The sequence below is a fragment of the Xyrauchen texanus genome, chromosome 8, assembly GCF_025860055.1.
Source record: "Xyrauchen texanus isolate HMW12.3.18 chromosome 8, RBS_HiC_50CHRs, whole genome shotgun sequence".
In the NCBI taxonomy this organism is placed as follows: Eukaryota; Metazoa; Chordata; class Actinopteri; order Cypriniformes; family Catostomidae; genus Xyrauchen; species Xyrauchen texanus.
Genome location: NC_068283.1, coordinates 32,244,008 through 32,263,176, shown reverse-complemented (window position 1 = coordinate 32,263,176; position 19,169 = coordinate 32,244,008). Strand labels below are relative to the sequence as shown.

The 19,169-nt window shown below is 38.2% G+C and overlaps 2 protein-coding genes across 2 annotated transcripts in view; one reads left to right on the top strand and one right to left on the bottom strand.

The window, feature by feature from the left end:
* Positions 1 to 1,636: 1,636 nt before the first annotated feature.
* On the bottom strand, positions 1,637 to 12,534 carry LOC127647995 (epidermal growth factor receptor kinase substrate 8-like protein 1). Its single transcript, XM_052132549.1, has 15 exons — positions 12,180 to 12,534; positions 10,147 to 10,240; positions 9,932 to 9,990; positions 9,681 to 9,822; positions 9,310 to 9,398; positions 9,095 to 9,169; positions 8,676 to 8,824; positions 7,435 to 7,570; positions 7,307 to 7,338; positions 7,114 to 7,222; positions 5,024 to 5,161; positions 4,692 to 4,824; positions 4,035 to 4,200; positions 3,586 to 3,718; positions 1,637 to 2,222 (listed from the first exon to the last, which is right to left on the bottom strand). Exons 2-15 carry the CDS (start codon positions 10,238 to 10,240, stop codon positions 2,136 to 2,138), a joined length of 1,542 nt encoding a protein of 513 aa, XP_051988509.1. The 5' UTR covers positions 12,180 to 12,534; the 3' UTR covers positions 1,637 to 2,135.
* A 3,095-nt stretch (positions 12,535 to 15,629) lies between these two features.
* The window catches only part of LOC127647251 (sodium-dependent neutral amino acid transporter B(0)AT2-like), a 28,424-nt gene continuing 24,884 nt past the window's right edge, over positions 15,630 to 19,169 (top strand). The window contains exon 1 of the mRNA XM_052131389.1: positions 15,630 to 15,965. The gene's annotated coding sequence lies outside the window, so the exon portion shown is untranslated. The remainder of the gene's footprint in view (positions 15,966 to 19,169) is intronic.

Here is a 19,169-nt window from a genome sequence, read left to right as displayed (position 1 = left end):
TAAAAACAATAACAAATACAAGGTAGAACTGTGGTCCGTTATGTTCATCAGCAATGAATCCTCCTGTCCTGTGGTGTTTTGAAAGCAAGGCCCTTCAGTCAATGCTGGGATAAATAATCACAAACTTTACGGAGTTTGAGTAGACGGATATCTGACAGATATACGGCTGAAAAAATTATTCATTTGGTTGCAATTTCAGCTCTTATGCCCCAAAACTCTAGCATATACACAACACTTACAGAAGCAGCGTCAATTCATGGCCTAATTAAGCGTAATTGTTGATGACTTGCTCTAAATCAGACCACCAGCTGTTTCAGAGTGCGCTAGCGAGTCTTCAGATCACAGGCTGTGTTCACAATGGAATACTAGCGTACTACTGACTGCAAACTACGCAGAACAACGGGACTAAAGGCACACCTTAAGAAAGATGTGCCTTTTTTCTGATCACAAATTGTATCAAGATAGAATATATATATATATATTCTATATTCTATATATATATATATATATATATATATATATATATATATATATATATATATATATATATATATATATATATATATATATATACACACACAGGCTGCCAAAAGTTTGGAATAATGTACATATTTTGCTATTTCGGAAGGAAATTGGTACTTTAATTCACCAAAGTGGCATTCTACTTATCGAAAAGTATAGTCAGGAACAAACAGCACCATCACTATTTGAATAAAGTCATATCGCCATAGTGATATCGTGTGAATATAGGGACAATAGTTCGGCTATAGGCAAAATTTGCTAACTTAAGCAAATGTTTTTGAGACCGCAAGATGCTTATGCAAATTAAGATAATGCTTATTCAAAATAACCTCTTCAGAAAACTTTTAACCATTTTCTGATTATTTCAATTACATTTCATAACATCTCAAGTATTCTATAAACAAATTAATCTCTGTTGTGATTGGATCTGTCAATGTGAGCCTACTTTGAAAAAAAATGGCATCATAAAATATGTTGGCTTTTTGCCCCAAATACTATCCTTTCACTTAGTAGACAGTTATTGAAATAAAACTTTTGATTTGATCACCTTTAACAAAACTAAAAATGACAAATGTATTTTGGCTAAAAATAAACACAATAATAATTTTGCAACATAAAAAAAATGATTAAATATTAGATCAAATTACCTCAAATTCAACCTTTAGACATTGCAAAATGTTTGGGTGAACTATTCCTTTAAGGAAAGCATTGTGGTAGTTTTTGTGGCTGTTTAGTGTTTTGGGAGAAAATCAAATAAAAAGTGCCTCTTACCCAGTGGGGCCTTCAGCCCCATTGTACCCTACTGTAGTATGTGAATGTAGCGCCAACCAAAACATAATAGTATGTTACATTGATGTCACATGCCCTCACTGTTGTATGTTTTCAGAGTGGTGTCCAGTTATCATCTTGGAAATAAATGTTTATTTTATTTGTTTGCTTATTTTTTTAATTAATTTACTTTTTGCATTTGAATTTAACTTTGTGAAAAGCTAAGCAAACCTTAAGTGTAATAAAAATATAAATTAAAACATAGATGTTAAATATCATAGTTTATATTGCTTCCAGTTCACTCACCATACTGAACATGGAAGTACATTTTATTGTGGGATATAGTGAGGTACAGTGTGCTCTGATTGTTTACTAGAGCTTCTTGGTTTTATACTGCACATTGGGTATTTTATGCACATATAATGCTATGTGTAGTATACATACTGCAGCCATGGACAATGACTAAACCAAATATAGGCCTATGTATCTTTTTAGAAGTCATTATCAGTTGCAATCAAATACTTCAAATACAATCATTCTATAAAAGTTGATTAAAGATCTCTGCAGTAAAAATTGTCTTTTTAAAATTGATATTGATACAATTTCAATATGAAAACCATTGTTATTTATTTTTATTAATAATGAATCTACAATACATAAAGGAATATACAGGGTTTGTTTTCTATATGTCAGGTTAAGCAGTAATGATGAAATTTATATTCTATCAGTTACATAAAAACAACAGAGATCATTATGGTTACAAGATTATGATTCATGCAACACCTGTCTGTAAAAGCAGTAACATAAATGCCTGTCTGAATGGGTGAGAGAGAACATGAGTTCAATTAAAAGTGTCCACCATCTGCTTTCAAATCAGCTTTAATCTTCTGTCTGTTCATGATGGCCTCCAACTCAGTGGCCTTCCTCACATCCTGAAACAGAGGGATGAGAACGCAGATGTGAAGAGAATCAACATGTGGCATGTTAACTGGACTAACTTTTTAGCAGTTTGAAAAAAACGGTTTGTCAAAGTTGTTTCAAGACAAGAATTCCTAACTGGGCAAATATGTGAAAATACCATTACGTCCAAGGTCATTTGTCTCTCCTTATCCTTAATAAAAGCAAAACTGGAGGTTACAGTGAGGGACTTACAATGGAAGTGCATTGGGCCAATATTTTAAGTGTTTAAAGGCACAAATGTGAAGCTTCTAATTTTAAAAACCACATTAATTCTGTTAAGACTTGTGTATTATTTGAGCAGTAAAGTGGCTTAAATTGTCATGGCAATGAAGTTGTAAAATTTGATATAATTTTACACAGAAAACGTTAGTAAGTGATTTTGTAACAATAAATCAGGTTAATGCACATATTGTTTACATCTTGTGAGGATTTCAATGTTTACAGATTGGCCCCATTAATTTCCTTTGTAAGTGCTTACTGTAACCCAGATTTTTGACATTAATTAGGATTTTTTTTTGTGGTAATCAACATATGCCACAAATGCTGTTGATTGGGGGCCTGAGTAGCTCAGCGAGTATTGATGCTGACGACTACCCCTGGAGTCTTTGGTTTGAATTCGCGGAGGACGAATCTCTGTTGCCTCCACATCTGAAACCATCAATCAGTGCATTTTATCTCTTCACTTGTTGAACGCATTACCGCGGAGATGTAGCGGGTGTGGAGACTTCACGCTATTCTCCGCAGCATCCACGCACAACTCACCACGTGCCCCACCGAGAGGGAGAACCACATTATAACGACAACGAGGAGGTTAACCAAACGTGACTCTACCTACCCTGGCAACCGGGCCAATTGGTTGCTTAGGAAACCTGACTGGAGTTACTCAGTTGGAGACAATTGTTAACCAATAAGTATAAATTGCTTAAATCTGTTCATTCCAAGGATTGGTACCTGACATACAAATGGAAAACCACCTCAGCAATCTCTATAAAATTATACAGGATAAGTCATTATTCATCAGTCACAACAACTGGGAGAGTCATTATTGAGGGCAATTCAACTCAACCACAACAGACATTACAAACTGCTTTAGAAAACATGTCAGTTCTGCTATAATTATGAATAAATATGAATCCAAAGTTCAAACATCACTGAATGAAAATGGGCTCATATTTATGCTGTAGGCTAAACAACCCCAGCAGATGAACAGACTGTTCTTTTTTTTGATTGGGGCCGTGACAGCTGAAACTGCTTAAGGGGGAAATCAGAATTTCAGGATGATGATGAAGTATAAGAAGAATTCTGTGAGAATGCTTCTGTGAGTGAGGGATTTACCTCCAGCAGGGCTTTCTGCACCATGATCTGGCTGTAGACTCTACTGCCCTCCTCGGTAGAAACAGAACGCAGCTCCTCTTTATTCAGAGAAAAGAGCTGAGCTCCTGTTAGGACACCCAGACTTCGCACAGTGCTGACACAGAGATAAAATCAAGAAGAAGAAAAAAACATTAAAGCAGTAGTTCATCCAAATATGAACATTCTGTCACCCTAATTTTATTACAAACACAACGTGATTTTTTTTTTTTTTTCCATGAAACGCAAAAGGAGATATTAGGCAGAATGTTGGCCTGTGAGTCACTATGCATCTTTTTTCCCATACATGGAAAGTGAATGATGACTGAGGCTAACATTCTACTTGTATTCTTTTTGTTCTACAGAAGAAATGAAGTCAAAGGAAACAACACGAGGGTGAGTTATGACAGAATTTAATTTATTTGGTAACTCACAAATCATTGAAGCCTTTGGCCTTGAGCCACTCCTGAACCTCAACTGGAGGAGAGTGGTAGTCCAGCGGTGTGGTTGTCTCATTTGTTTTATTAATTACCACTGGGCGTGTTGATGCTGTTCTGCCCTTGGCCAATCGCTGCACAAGTTCATCGTTCATCATTATTACTGTTAACACAAATCAATATTAGTGTTAGAATTAAAATTAGAATTGTGTATTTATAATATATGAATTGACATACATGTCATACAATTCTCAGGGGATATCATGTAAGGTATAAAGTACAGTCAACCATTATTATTGAAAAATAAATAATGTTTTTATTTTGTGAAAATGACCGATATGAACCATTTAGTTAAAATTATTTTATTATCTGAGAAGAAATAGACCATGGAGTTCTGCGAGAGACCTGGAACTTGCCTAGTCTACGTGTTTGACTGTAGAATGTATTATTTTTTCATTGATGAAAATATTCAGTGATGTGTATTTGTTTGCATACAATACTTTGGAGATAATGAGTCACCATCCCACTCTATATCCTTGATCAAAGTGCATAAGTGCTCCAGAAGCACTGTTCTTGAATCATACTTTGAATAAAAGGCCTCTGGTAAGAAGTGATGAGAAATGACACATTAATAATTAAGGAAATAATAAATACCTCTTCTGTCTCCATCTTCACTAATTGGTGGCATACTGTGGGGGCGGGGATCAAGGCGGTTTTCACTTTCGCTCGAGGAATGTGGTGCAGCGTAGGAGAACCGCCCACCTCTCGGAGGAGAGATAGGAGCTTTCTACAAAAATATTAAAGGAATAGATATTACAGTTTCATTTTATGTTAATACACTAGTTTCTGTAAAGCTGCTTTGAAACGATGTGTGTTGTGAAAAGCATTATACAAATAAAATGACTTGATTTTAACAAATTTGTGAGTGAGCATGTGTGTGCGTTATGTGTTTATATGTGTGTGTGTGTGAGAGAGAAGGATTTTACCATAGACTGATGGCGCATTACTATGTTAGAAGAGTCAACCTCTGTGTGATTGCTCGGCTCAAGGATATTATGTGGAACGAAACCAATTTGGTCGTATTCATTCCGACATTTCCACCATCGCTTAGATGACTCTAACACCTTAATTAGAGACAGAGTGAGTAAAAATTAGGAGGAATTTGCAGGTAGTTTAGAATCTGGGTGTATGTGCAACAGAAAATCAATCAACACTTTTTTGTGCATCATATAGACTAGTCGTCCCCAACTGGTTTTGCACCAGATACCAGATTTTACATTGAACATCAAGTGGTGACACAACAAAGTACTAATATTGTTTATAGTAAAACATGTGTCCTTAAAATCAAAGACTGAAATGGATAAATATTACTACGAACTGCTTCGGTCCAAATTTATCCACAAGTATTATCACAACATGCTGAATAGGCAAACGCATTATATTTAGTTCAGTACTTAGTACTCATAGTTCATGCAGTTGTACTCATATAATATAAGTAATTGGCTTTTAAATATCTCTTGAATTTTGTTTCTTGTTCTCTGTAGTCAATAATTCACCAAACAAAACAGATTTTTCTCATCACAAACTATGGCTGGGTCTGAAAACTAGAAAATGCTGCATTTGGAGGATGAAACTAAACTTTTCAAACTGTTCTGGGATCAGATTCCTTAAGAGTTCCATTCATTCAAAAACACTGTCAGTTAAGCCAAACAAATGAGTAGTCAGCAAGGCAGCAAGTCAACTGCCTACAGTTTCAGCACGTTAACACCCATTGCAAGTGAACCCATATTTAAATTAAATGTGTTCATTTAAATGACAATACTGATTATAACATGGTCTGTTCTAATACTCAATTCTGATTGGCTGGAATGCATGCAGTTCAAACCGTTGAATGCACAGGTAGTTCAGGTCAGTTTTAATCACCATGCGCAGTTTGTAACCATATCAACATAACATTACAGAGCAAGCAGAGTGAAATACAGCAAATTAAAACATTTCCTAACCACTTTCACCAGCATATAATGAAATTCAGTTATTTTGCACAGAGGGTGAGAGAAAGAAATCAGAACCTATTAAATGCATCTTTCACTGTCTGGCAAGGCAATGCGAGACGATTTATACTGTAATGTGTTTTGTATGATATGCTGCTGTGCTGAAGTGCCACCTATAGCCACTAGATTAAGTCAATCGTGCACCCTTGATGGATATCACACCAATGTCTCAGAAGTCAAAATCTGCAGGTTCCAGAGTGTTTTGAATGGTTTCCCCTTATCATAGAGTAAGTGCTACTCACACTGTCAATGCCACATTTGTAACATCAGTTTTTCCACATTAATGTCAATGACAATCAATAAAAATTATATAATACATTTTATCTGGAGTGCCAACCCATCTACATTCTGTGGATGTTATTATTTCTGGACTGTACAATTAAATTCACAGTTTTGACCAAGCATGTGGTCACACTACTTTTGATCTGTGCCTGACTTAGAATAGGAGGAGCTATAGATCTAACGACACTTAGATTAAATTAACCGGTATATTTTATTCTTCCAGTCAAAAAAATTTATTCTGGCAATTGACCATGGTATGAACGGGATAATCCACAGCTAGGTGTGTGTTAAATTATTTTAAATGCACTTTGCGGAGGTAACCACCTTCCGGTTCTTTGCCTCCATGTTGTGCATTTAAAATGGTTTAATATATACCTATCCGTTGATTATCCCTTTCTTAATGAATGGCATTATATGATGTGTCATATTGCTCCTATTGGTGTTATATTATTAATTGTGCACAAGTTATCTTATTGATTGGACCTTGTTTGTACTCACAGGTTATTTATAAGAAGACCAAATAAGATGTGAGTTGGCACACTGAGGAAGGCTTTTGGCTGAAAAGTTGCCTGCTGCTAAAGACATTTTCAGAGTGCACACATTTTCTTATTTTTTTAATATTATTTTTCCCTGCTGTTCACAGCCCTATCTGAACAGACTGCAACCTACCATTTTGAAACCACTTTTACAGACCAATCTGGGGTACAATTCAATTTCCAAATGTGTGTGTGTGTGCGAGGTACCTCCAAGTTTTCTCCTTGTAGTACTGAGAGCTCACTATTGTTCCGTGCCACAAAGTCATAACTGCAGCGGTACATCCTTTCTTCTCGAGGAGACATAGAGTCTTGCAACCTACATCATATCACATATACAATGAGACAAAGTGCCACCACAAAGGCATTATAGACATGAATAGGATGAGGGGTCAATACAAACCCTTCATATTCCTGCTGGATTGTTCCTTGTGCCTGATCCATTACATGTGGAAAGAGAAAGAAAGGAGGTGAAAGTGATTTATTTTGTGTTTGCATCTATCTCTGTGTGTTTGAGGTGATGTCTCGTACCTTTTTAAGAGCTTCATTTTTGTGCTGTGACTCTATAGGATCCATGATTTGTTGTCCATAGGCATCTAATGCCTCAGGCTTCCAACCATCCAGAAAGACAGGTATGTATTGAGGCACTTTGTCACTGAGTTGAGAGCTGACACACATACAAAAACACACAGGGGTAAAACCTCTACTTTTAAAGTGCCCATTTACTATAGTTCTAGATTGCCTCAGACTAATTTCGACTTTAATCTACTCTTAATTCATTGGTTATTGTAATGGTTTAGTTTTGTTTTCAGGATTTATGAAGGGTGAATGGAGAATGTTAAACATGCACCCAGTAACTAACTGTTATAATGCTCTTTATTTAAAAGTACACTCAGTAACTTTTTGCTTGTGTCATTGTGGACTTACAGTGACACCTAGTGGTGTGGATGCAGCATCATTCAAAATCAATAGTTTTCGGTTACAGATGCCATTGGAGATATTCACTATTTACAATCAGCCATGATTAATTTAATCCAAGAGTGAAAATGTCCAATAACAAGACGGTTACTGAGATTAAGCAAGTAGTAACCCTAACCCTAACCCTAAAATGGCAGCCCCATGAGGGTGCCCCTGCCCCATGTAGATTAATTACAGCTTTTATAAAAATACTGATATGACTAGAGTCCTCATCTCACGTGAGTGGTCTTGATTTTATACATGTTTCAAAATTACAATTAATTTCGTAAAACTTTTTTCATGGGGAAAAAAATACTTTTTTGTGCACTTTAAAGGGATAGATCACCCAAATATGAAATTTATTTAATAATTTAGTCACACTCATGTCGTTGCAAGCCCATTTGACTTTCTTTCTCCAGTGAAACACAGAAGAAAATGTTAGGCAAAATGTTAGTCTCAGTCACCAATCACTTTGCATGTATTTTCTAAACAATTAAAGTGAATGATGACTGAAGCTAATATTCTACCTAACGTCTTTTGTGTTCCACTGAAGAAAGAAAGTCATACATGTTTGGAACAACATGGAGGAAGTAAATGACAACAGAATTTTACTTTTCCCCCCATCATACTATCCCTTTAATGTTGCAATAAAGGTCATGGATCTGAGGATTGCTTTTAAGATAAAGTGTGCAAGAAATGTTCTGCATTTCTGTAAAACCAGCGGCATTAAACGGAATTGCCAATTTATTGGGCATGTTTTCTAGAATTATAATTATGTCCACTAATAGAATTGATGATTTAGATATATTACTGACTATGGCAGGTTCCAGTTAGGCCCAAGTGAGGCCCAGAGAGATTTCTCGTCCTCTTTAAGGTTCTGCTGTAGCAGTGATATCGCTCCACTGGTCAGAGCAGGACTGGAGACCGTTGCTGCCAACTCAGGACCACCTGTGGTCTTCACCATCTGGTGAACACAACATCAAACAAAATAAACCATAAGGTGCTTACAAAATTGTGGAAACTTTCTGTGTTGTCCTCTAAATTAAAGGTCAATGTTCAACCTATGTTATCAATCACAAATTTAGGTGACTGATACATTTTTAGTTGCATGTGAATGCATGTGCATCTCTGTGTGTGTGTGTTCGTGTTTGCATTTCTCTGTATGAATGCTGTATGTGTGTGCGTGTGTTTTTGTGTTTCTTGTTTTTGTGTGTACTGTGTGTAATATTCTTACCAAGTTCAAAGGGATGAAGACATGGTGCAAGAGCTCTTCTGAGGTGGGCTCTGAGATTTCTGTCTTCAGCCGGTCCTACAACAAACACATATGTTGTTCCAGCATGCAAACGGGGAGATAAAGAAATAGAAGAAACAGTGAAAGAGACAGACAGCTACAGAAAGAAAAGTCATTATATAAAAAGGCAAGATTTATGTCAAAAGTATTCACCTTACCAATAGACAAAAAGAATATTTAATCTTCTGAAAAATATCCACAAAATCTTGTTCTGATGGCGGGGCTGCCTTTTGTGTGAGAAGGTCATCTGCAAACACAGATTTGTATTTTTTTGTAATAAGTTTTTAAAGCGTTGTTTTGTTCATAGTTGTTCCATCAACAAACAAAAAAAAATCAACGCAGCAACACAAATAGAGCTGTTATACTAAATATCACGACTCATCTTGGAGGATCACCACATGTCTAATCAAATTACAGGACCAGAATAACAGTTTGAGTTTTTTTTAAAAGATATTCCTTAAGCTCTTGGCCAGGCTTGTGACGTATGGACCTATGACCAATGGCATGTTATTAAGGACATCTATCTCACCATCTGGCTCTTTCTTTTTCTTGTTGCTCTTTTTGCGACTCTTTTTCTTGCTCCGTTGTACTAGAGCGCTCCGAGCCTCTGCCGTCTGCTGCAGACGTGCCATAAAATTCTCCACATCAGCAAAACAGTGATTCACCAATTCCTGTCATAGACAGACACGTAAAATACTACAATTCTGGTCAATTAATACAGTCTAAACATATTCCATACTTCAGCCAACAGTCAATATATCATGTAATAGTCACACTTACAACTTCTCTCTCTCTGTGGATCAGGTGTGTATCTGTTTTCACTTTATATTCTCCATTTACTGCACAAAGTACAATGAAGAAGAGAGGCATATTTTATATATGTTCATACTGCATTTTGTCATGATTACGTATTGTCATATGGTAGGCCTTTATATGTACTCAAACAGACATACATTGACACACATGCGTAAACATTTACATGCATGTATATATACCTATGGGAATAGGGTTGGCAGTTTTTTCATTTGGAGGCACCACAACTTTGAGCAACTTTGAGTGTTTTCTGGGGATAACTGCAGGAGCCGCCATCTAAGAGAGTGAAAGAATGAAAAGGAAAAGGGGGATATAGATATGGTTATTGTTTTAAAATCTTTTTACAAGCACCACTGAAACATTGCCACTGTAAATATTCTAAACAAACCAGATTTGGCCCAATCAAACCAAACAGCATTAATCACCGCAACTCAAAGCAGGAGCACTGGCTGTCATCATTCAGAAAATAAAACATGATAATGGACTTCAACAAAGACTCTGCCTTTACTGCACTGTCTCACCCCAGTCTGCAGTCAGACAGCTTTACCCAGTCCTTATGTTGTATTTATTAATCAGCATTAAATATCTGAACAGTAAATTAATTTTGGAGGCCTCAGAATTGCTCACATTTGAACCTTGCATACTAAAGGCTCTTTAGAACACCATTAAGGCTTTCATTCTGTCGAAAAGCCACAGCTGGGGTCAATTCAGTTCAACTGTACACTGGTGAGTCACAATTACAAGAAGACAAACCATAGACAGAGCGGATACATGTGTATGATTCTTTTTGTTTGTATTTAGGAGAATAAATAATGTACGAGTATTTCAATTAACTTGTCATTTAATAAATAATTTCTGATCCAAATTAAGTTAACAGTCCCCAATCTAGGGTTAAGAGCCTTGCTCTTGGCCATAACAATGTTGGAGAAGGATTATGATCTGAGTATCTCTCCAGTTCCTGGGTCACCACTTTATGTGGGATTGTACCTGCAACATGTAGTTCATAGGCCCATATGAGGTTAACACCACCCAATTATCAAAGTGGATTATTAGGTGGATGATTATTTGGCAGAATATACTGTATAATATATATTTTCAATGCCTCTCTGGACAACTTGATTCTAATTGTGACACTTCACATTCATGTTGTAGTTATGCATGGTTGGCACTACATTATCCTTTACATATCTCAGGCATACATTATAATGATAAATGCCAAACACAGACTGAGAAGAAAATACCAAGAAGAGTGAGAGAATTTAATTTCATGGTTTAATAAAATAAGCCTTAGGACTCAGGCTGCCACAACCTCCTATAATCGAGACACACCTGTTAAGATTGTGAGAGAAAGAGTTTTTCTTCTTCTTTAACCATGCATTGAACCAAACAAAGTGAATGAATGGCATTTATAAATCTGGTCTTGGCAGGATTTCTTGAGAGTTTCACTCATTAGTCGTTTAAAAATTTTGGAGAAAGAGGGTTGACATTCCATAACAATTACATTGCTCAACATCAACTTCATCAGTTTCATTCAGTCACATTAATGACGATCCAATTAGCCCAAATAAAGATGTTCATAAGCTAGTTGATCCCCGGTTAAATATGTCAATTAAAGTTTTCAAGTAAGGAGTTTTTCATGAGAACATTTGCAACTAAGCAAATTTGACATGAACATTTCAAGTAAAAATCACCTCTGCTAAAAGTCTGAAATTGAACCCCATTGGAAACAGATAAACACTCACAACATCAGAAGAAACAAAATCACTCTTTTCAATCCAATGAATATTTAAAAAACTAGGGCCTTCTGCAGTACAGCTATTGCCTCTGTTAAATCAGTGCAACGAATGGAGGAGTGGCAGCATCTATGCGCAGGTTTACTAACAAAGCTGCTATTATAAGCAGAGATTTCTTCTATGTTTTGTTTTCATTCACACATTCACGTGATAGTATATTATATTTTTAAAGTACAGTCAGACACAAAATATAAGCCTTGCTTTAAAGATAACAGTGCATTAAATGTTGGTATTGGTTAACTTAGCTAAACCCTAGATGGTGAATAATTTTCGATACAGGGAAAGCAGTGATGCTTTACTGATGTGCATTACAACTGAATATAAAATAATCTAATTCACCTGTTGCCTAATTCCTAATATGAATACAATGTATCAGTGTATAAAAATGCAGTTTTCATAACATTAAAGATTTAGAGTCTTACCGTGTATCAGATGTATGCACCTCCTTCTGTCATATCTTCTGTTTACACCTAAAAGAGAAATGCGAGAACAAGAAAAACAAGCTGATCTGTTTAACTTAAAACAAACCTGGACTTCCTCTCTTCCTCCTCCTCTCTCTCTCTCTCTTTCTCTTTCTCTCCATCTCTTCTGAGTTTCAGGAAATGCAGGGCATCGAAACCTGTGTGGAATTGTGTAAATTTACTCCCTGGTGACTACATGCCTTTGACATGCCTTTGAGAAATACACAATAAACGCAACATAGCTTCTAGCAGATAAGAGTCTTTGACAGGCCTGGCCTAGATTGTGAAATAAGATAATATGAAATAAAACAAATGAAATAAGTGCACTGAGACATTTATTTATAAAAATATCTATGTTGTCACCAACACTAACAGAGCTACTCTCTTCAGCGGAAGAACTATGTCACTTGATGTTTCAGTATATTCAGGTTAGGCTTGTTTGACTAGATCTGTCATACTTCTACCTCTTCATTTTTCTCTTTCCTACTCTTTCTCTGTCACTAAAAGGTATGCATTAATGCTGTTACCTCAGTGTTTAAGCTATTTGCCCTGTACTTGTAAATGTCTTGGCTGATTTCTGTCATGCATGCTGTCATCACTCAATACTATAAGAGGGATATTATCTGCAAAGGAATAAATTGTCTTGTCTCTCTTTGTTTTGTTTAAACGTAGGCCTTAATGCGGTGGATTGTTTATTTACTGCAATGCTTGTATTACCAAATGCATTGTATTCTGCATTTTTAAAGTCAGTCATTTCTCATTGTTATTAAATTAAATTCAGCTGATTATGGTGTGCTTTTTCATCATGCAAAACTTTTAATTGATTATGTTACTCACATAAACCCAAGACAAAGCTCTCTACAGCACAGCTCGAGCTAACCTGAAGAGAGGCATCCGTGAGGCCAAAGCAGACTACAGGAGCAGGATTGAGGAACGCCTGGACAGTAATGACAGCAGGCAGGTGTGGCAGGGAGTTCAGCACCTCACCAACTACAGGGCCGACCTCGGAGCTGGTGATGGTGACACCGCTCTGACAGAGGAGTTGAACCTCTTCTTTTCCCGCTTCGAGGTGACACCACCAGGGACAGCATCACCAAACCCCGTGGTCCACAGCAGCTAAAACCTCACAGTAGAGGAGTATGAAGTGAGGCGCACACTGCGGGCCGTCAACCCGAGGAAGGCTGCGGGACCTGATGGCGTCCCGGGACGTGTGCTGACGAGCTGGCTGGAGTCTTTACAAGGATTTTCAACCTGTCTTTAACAGTCCACGGTACCACCCTGCCTAAAGTCCTCCACCATAGTCCCCCTGCTGAAAAGACCCCACATTTCCAGCCTCACATGCCAGTGCACTGACAAGTGCTTTGAAAACTAGTCAGTCACATGATGCCACGGCTGACCCACCGTTGTCACGGACCGATCCCGAGGGCCGTGACAGCACTGCATGCTGCACTGTCACACCTGGAGCAGCAGGGGAACTATGTGCGGATGCTCTTCGTGGATTACAGTTCTGCATTCAACACCATCCTCCCACACAAACTGGTGGTAAAACTGAGCGACCTGGGGCTTCCACATTCCACCTGCATGTGGATACATAGCTTCCTCTCGGGCCGCAGACAGAGGGTCAGAGTGGGCCGTCATACATCCACAGCCCTGAGCCTCAGCACTGGCTCACCCCAGGGCTGTGTACTGAGCCCCCTGCTCTACTCCCTCTACACACATGACTGTGCCCCCGTCCACCATAGCAACACCATTGTGAAGTTTGCTGATGACACCACGGTGGTGGGGCTCATCTCTGGCGGGGGATGAATCTGCCTATAGGGACGAGGTGGAGTGGCTGACAGCATGGTGCAGGGGCAACAACCTGCTCCTTAACACCACAAAGACCAAGGAGCTCATAAAAGACTACAGGAGAAAGAAAACAGACACTCCACCACTTATCATCAACGGGGACTGTGTGGAGAGGGTGGCAGACTTCCGCTTCCTGGGAGTCCACATTGGGGAGGGCCTAACCTGGAGCACCAACATCTCTGAGCTACTGAAAAAGGCCCAGCAGAGACTTTACTTCCTGAGAATACACAGGAAGAATAACATCACACAGAAACTGCTAGTGTCCTTCTATCGAGCCTCCATCAAAAGCATTCTTACATACTGCATCTGTGTATGGTACACCAGCTGCACAGTGGCTCAGAGGAAAGCGCAGCAGAGGGTCATCAACACGGCCCAAAAAATCACCGGCTGCCCTCTCCCCACACTGCAAGAACTACACAGCTCCAGTTGCATCAAAAAAGCACAGAACATTATAAAGGACTCTTCACACCCTGGACAATCTCTGTTTGAGTTGTTGCCGTCAGGTAGACGATTCAGATCAGTCAAAACAAGGATAAACAGATTCAAACACAGCTTTTATCCTACAGCAATTACCATACTCAATACTGCAAATTAATTATGAATTAATACTGTTTACAATTGACTGTAAAAAGGGATTTGCAATGATAAAATGTACTTTTATGTGGGTATGTGGGCATACTTGGGAAGTTTTTATATACAATATTTTTTATTTATTTTTTATTTTATGAATTTATGAATGATGTACTGACTGGTGAGCACTTTAAATTTCGTTGTACTGGTGACAATGACAATAAAGGATCTATCTATCTATAATCAGGCTAAAATGAGCTTTAATTTAAAAGCATAGTTCGCCCAACAGTTTAGTTGTAATTTACTCACTCACATGTGTTCCAAACATACATGCCTTTCTTTAAAACACAAAAGGAGCTGTTAGGCGAGATGTTAGGCAGAATGTTAGTGACTGACAGCCACAGTCACGATTTCCCAATCATGGCGCAGGCACGGCTTCAGCTTTATAGGTGGGACTGTGGTTGCCAAGGTCGGCCAAGCTCATGATTGGGTGAGCACCCTCATGCGTCCACAAAGCGCAATGGACTATTTGCAAAAACAAGTAGTGTTATGTAACGCATGTCATTTAAACCGTAGGCTACTCACACAAATGATAGCTGCCATCATCACGGAGCCTTTGCTATTGTGGCACATGAAGTACCTTTATTTACCAACTGCCTTTTCTATAAACCTGCAAACTTTCAACGCACGTGATGAACAGTGCACTTTTCCAAAATATAAACAAGAGGCGTGGCACAAGGTGGAGCTTAGAAGCCATGCAGAGCAATGCTTAGGGGGCGTTCATTCCGAACGCGTGAGGGTGGTAAAAATAAGAAAAGAAAAAAAGGCTAGACGCAGCGCAACGAAAAGACCAAAACCCATGTGTCTCGAGACTCGTTCGGTTCAGACACATTAGGTGTGACAAACACGCACAAATACACATTGTATGTATTTAAAAAGGCAACTGATTAGTTTAGCAAACGTTTACTTTATAAGTCGATTTGTTGGGGGGCGGCGACGGTGAAGGCCCCCAAACAACTTCACAAGAGCTCCACGTGTTCTGTAAATGTCTGTCAGGACTGGGGGAGGGTCCCGTTACCGCATAGTTAAAAAGCTTATGAGTTGTTGTCCAATGACAGAGCACCCGACGCCAGAATCTGACATGACATTTGCCTTTCGCCAAAGTTGTACGTTCGGAGCCCACCAACTTGACTTTCTCCTAAGCAGCCGACGAGTGCGATAGAAGTATTGCAGTGAGTCTTTACCACAGGATTATACTCGAACAGACCGCAGACAGGCTGCTAGTCGTCGAAGGTCAGCTGTTTTAACCAAATCTACACCAACAGGACGGTAAGAGTGGCAACACGAACACACAAGTCGAGAAACTTTGTTGCAAGAACGCATGACGATTTCTTCTCACCGAATCTCTTTCAGGAGTTTGCATAACACGAGAAAACATTATTAGTATACACTAACACTGGGTGGGTTTCCATCCTACTATATTTATGCGCATTTTGATGTTGCACATAAGAAATATTGAATGGAATCGCTTGATATGCGAATAAACTTTCTAAATTCGCTTAAAATGTAACGGGCTAGGAGGCTGCGGAATTTCTAGAGTTTTGCATTAGTTAAAATGCGCTTTAAGGTGATATAAACGGTTTATTCGTAAACCGATGACATGTTTTGACCATTCGTCCATGTGTTATGAGTGTGCCATAACTTGATGTGACTAGACCACCGAATGGTTCGACCTTGGCACACGATTCTTTGAACATATCGCTTGTCATCGTCACAACACACTGAATTCCCACAAAGAATGTCAGCAAGCATGATGCATATTGCAGGACAAATGGGAAAGCTATAGAAAATCCATTCTTGATGGCTGGGAGACAGCGGTGCACAGGATGTATCAGTTTATTATCAGGTAACAAAGGTTCATTTAGAAGTCACCAGGCTGCTACATTGACCACATTTGAGGAAGAACTAGTCAAAGCATTTTATGTTTTAATAGATTTGACAAACCATGCAAACTTTATGGCATTGAATCTTTGTAAGAAATGAAAGAGTATAACGTTTGAAGCAGGTTAAGCGATCAAGTTATTATTGGAATGAGCTAATACTTTGTTGCATGCCATACCACAGTAAATGATAAAAATGATAAGAAAATTAATTTCAACAATTCAAAGTGTGAGGGGAAGGAAGGGGCTCCAACATAAATTTTACCTAGGGCCCCTTAAAAAGGGATAGTTCACCAAAAAATTTAAATTCTATTATTTACTCAACTGGATCGTATTGGCTCAGATACTGATGTTTTTAGATGGATCAGGTATTGGTCCGATGAGCCCGATCCAAATCCGATACTGTGTGTTAGTCATGTTAACTACTGTCAAGTTAAAAAATGACATAAAAGAACTATTAAAACACAATTAAAATAGTTCATATGACTTATGCATTTTATTCAAAGCCACTTGAAGATGTGCAATAGCTCTGTGAATCACAAAAGGCTGTATAAAAGTAAATATTTAAAATGCACGTGCAGCTCCAGCACATTAGTGAATGGCGCTGCTCTGTTTACACATACTCGTGGCTATTTTTAGCCTTCATGCTTTGCGCAACATTTGAGCGCTACCTGGTACCCCTTTTGGTAGAAGAGGTTATGTATTTTTCCAGTCTCACTTATAGAACCCTGTGCTGGGGCCTCTCTCACACAGTACAACTAGACCTGGCTGCCCCAAGTCTGCATTTACTGTGGGTCGACGCATAGCCTTATGCGAGTATACACTAAATCACTGAATGATGACTATAATGGGGCTTTTTCACTGCACGGTACAACTTGACTCAACTCGACTCTGCTCATTTTTGGGGGGTTTTCCACTGTGGATAGTACCTGGTACCTTTTTTCAGTACCCCCTCGGTCGAGGTTCCAAGTGAGCCGAGCCGATACTAAATGCAACGTCAAAATCCTGCAGATCACTGATTGGTCAGTGAGAATCGTCACTACCAGCATCACTGGATTTCCAACACGTGACATCAACTCGCTAGTTTTAAAGTTAGTATCAGCGATAACAGTATCATTTGTTCACGACACTTTTGAATTGTGAAAAAAGAAATGTCTGTGTGCAAAACCCACACTGTGGTCAATAAACGAGATGCAGACGTCCACTCGTTAGTGATGAGTGAAACGATAAAGCCTCTCAGGAAGTGAATCAGCTGTTGGCCGCACACGGCTACCATCGGACCTACCAACAGTGTAGGGAAAAGTTCAAAACACTTAAAAGTGACTACAGAGCCATCAAGGAAAAGTGGAAGTGGTTCGACCAAATGGACTCTATTTAAACTGGCGAGCAATGGGATGGAGTGCTTGCTTGTAAAACAACTAGGCCAATTTAACTGTTACACTGTTACAATTTTAACTGTTAAAATCACCATGCAACAACTGCTTTATACAGCACAATGAGCTAGTAGCTAACAGCTAGCAGTTGTGTTATTGTTTGTGTCGTGTTTAAAATGATGTCATTGCAGTAGAGGCGGCGCAACTATGACGATCAGCCTATAATCCCACCTAGTGTTGTCACGGTACCAAAATTTCAGTAGTCGGTACCAATAGCAGTGAAATTTCACTGTACTCGATACCATTTTCGGTACCAAAGCAAAACACAAAAACAGGTTACTAAACAACACTCTTTTAATAACAAAGTTAACAAAACATTAGCAGCAGAACTAAGAACAAAAATATGCCATTGAGCAACACTTTAATTTAAATATATTATTTTTGAATTACCGTATAACAAAACACTTATATAAGATTTTTGAACACTTATATAATATTTGCTGCAACTTTTAATTTAAGTTTTTACCAAGTTCTAAAAAACAAATTCTAAATAAACAAGCATACAATAGAATGAATAAAAAAACATTTCCAAACTAATTTGCAAAGTGCTCTCTTATTAATAAAGCTGCATATTGCCATTTTTCTTCACGATAAGAAATGCATAGTGACATATATATATATATATAGATATTATGATGAAATAAGTCACGAGCCATCGCGTTCTAATCTAGCTGCATTAAGCTCCCCGAGGCAGAGTCTCTCTCAGCCGTGTGCAGTTTCAATCTCTCCCCCTTAGATCGGGACATTCGCGCAACTCATAGACGTGGCACCGACCACACAGAGAAATGCCAGTTTCTGAGTTTAAAGTTATTAACATGATATGCTTCTGTATTATTTGAACTTTAATAAAGTAATAACGCATAAAATTTTATTGCATTTAAGATGTAACACCGGGATGTTTCCTTTAAAGAGCTCCGCCTCCGCTTATTCCACAACGGTAGCCTACATGCTTCTGAATGTACTTTTTTTTAAAATCATTCCCTAATACTTTGGGATCTACATAATATAAACTGAAAGTTTAGAGTGCATCTGGACTGATCTGTGTAATTCTTCCTCCGTCAGGCGTGAACTTCTGCTCTCACGCGTCAATGAACGAACATTTTTCTTGTCAATTTAGTTTTTCCGACGATGTCGATAATGTTGACTAAACGTTTCAGCCC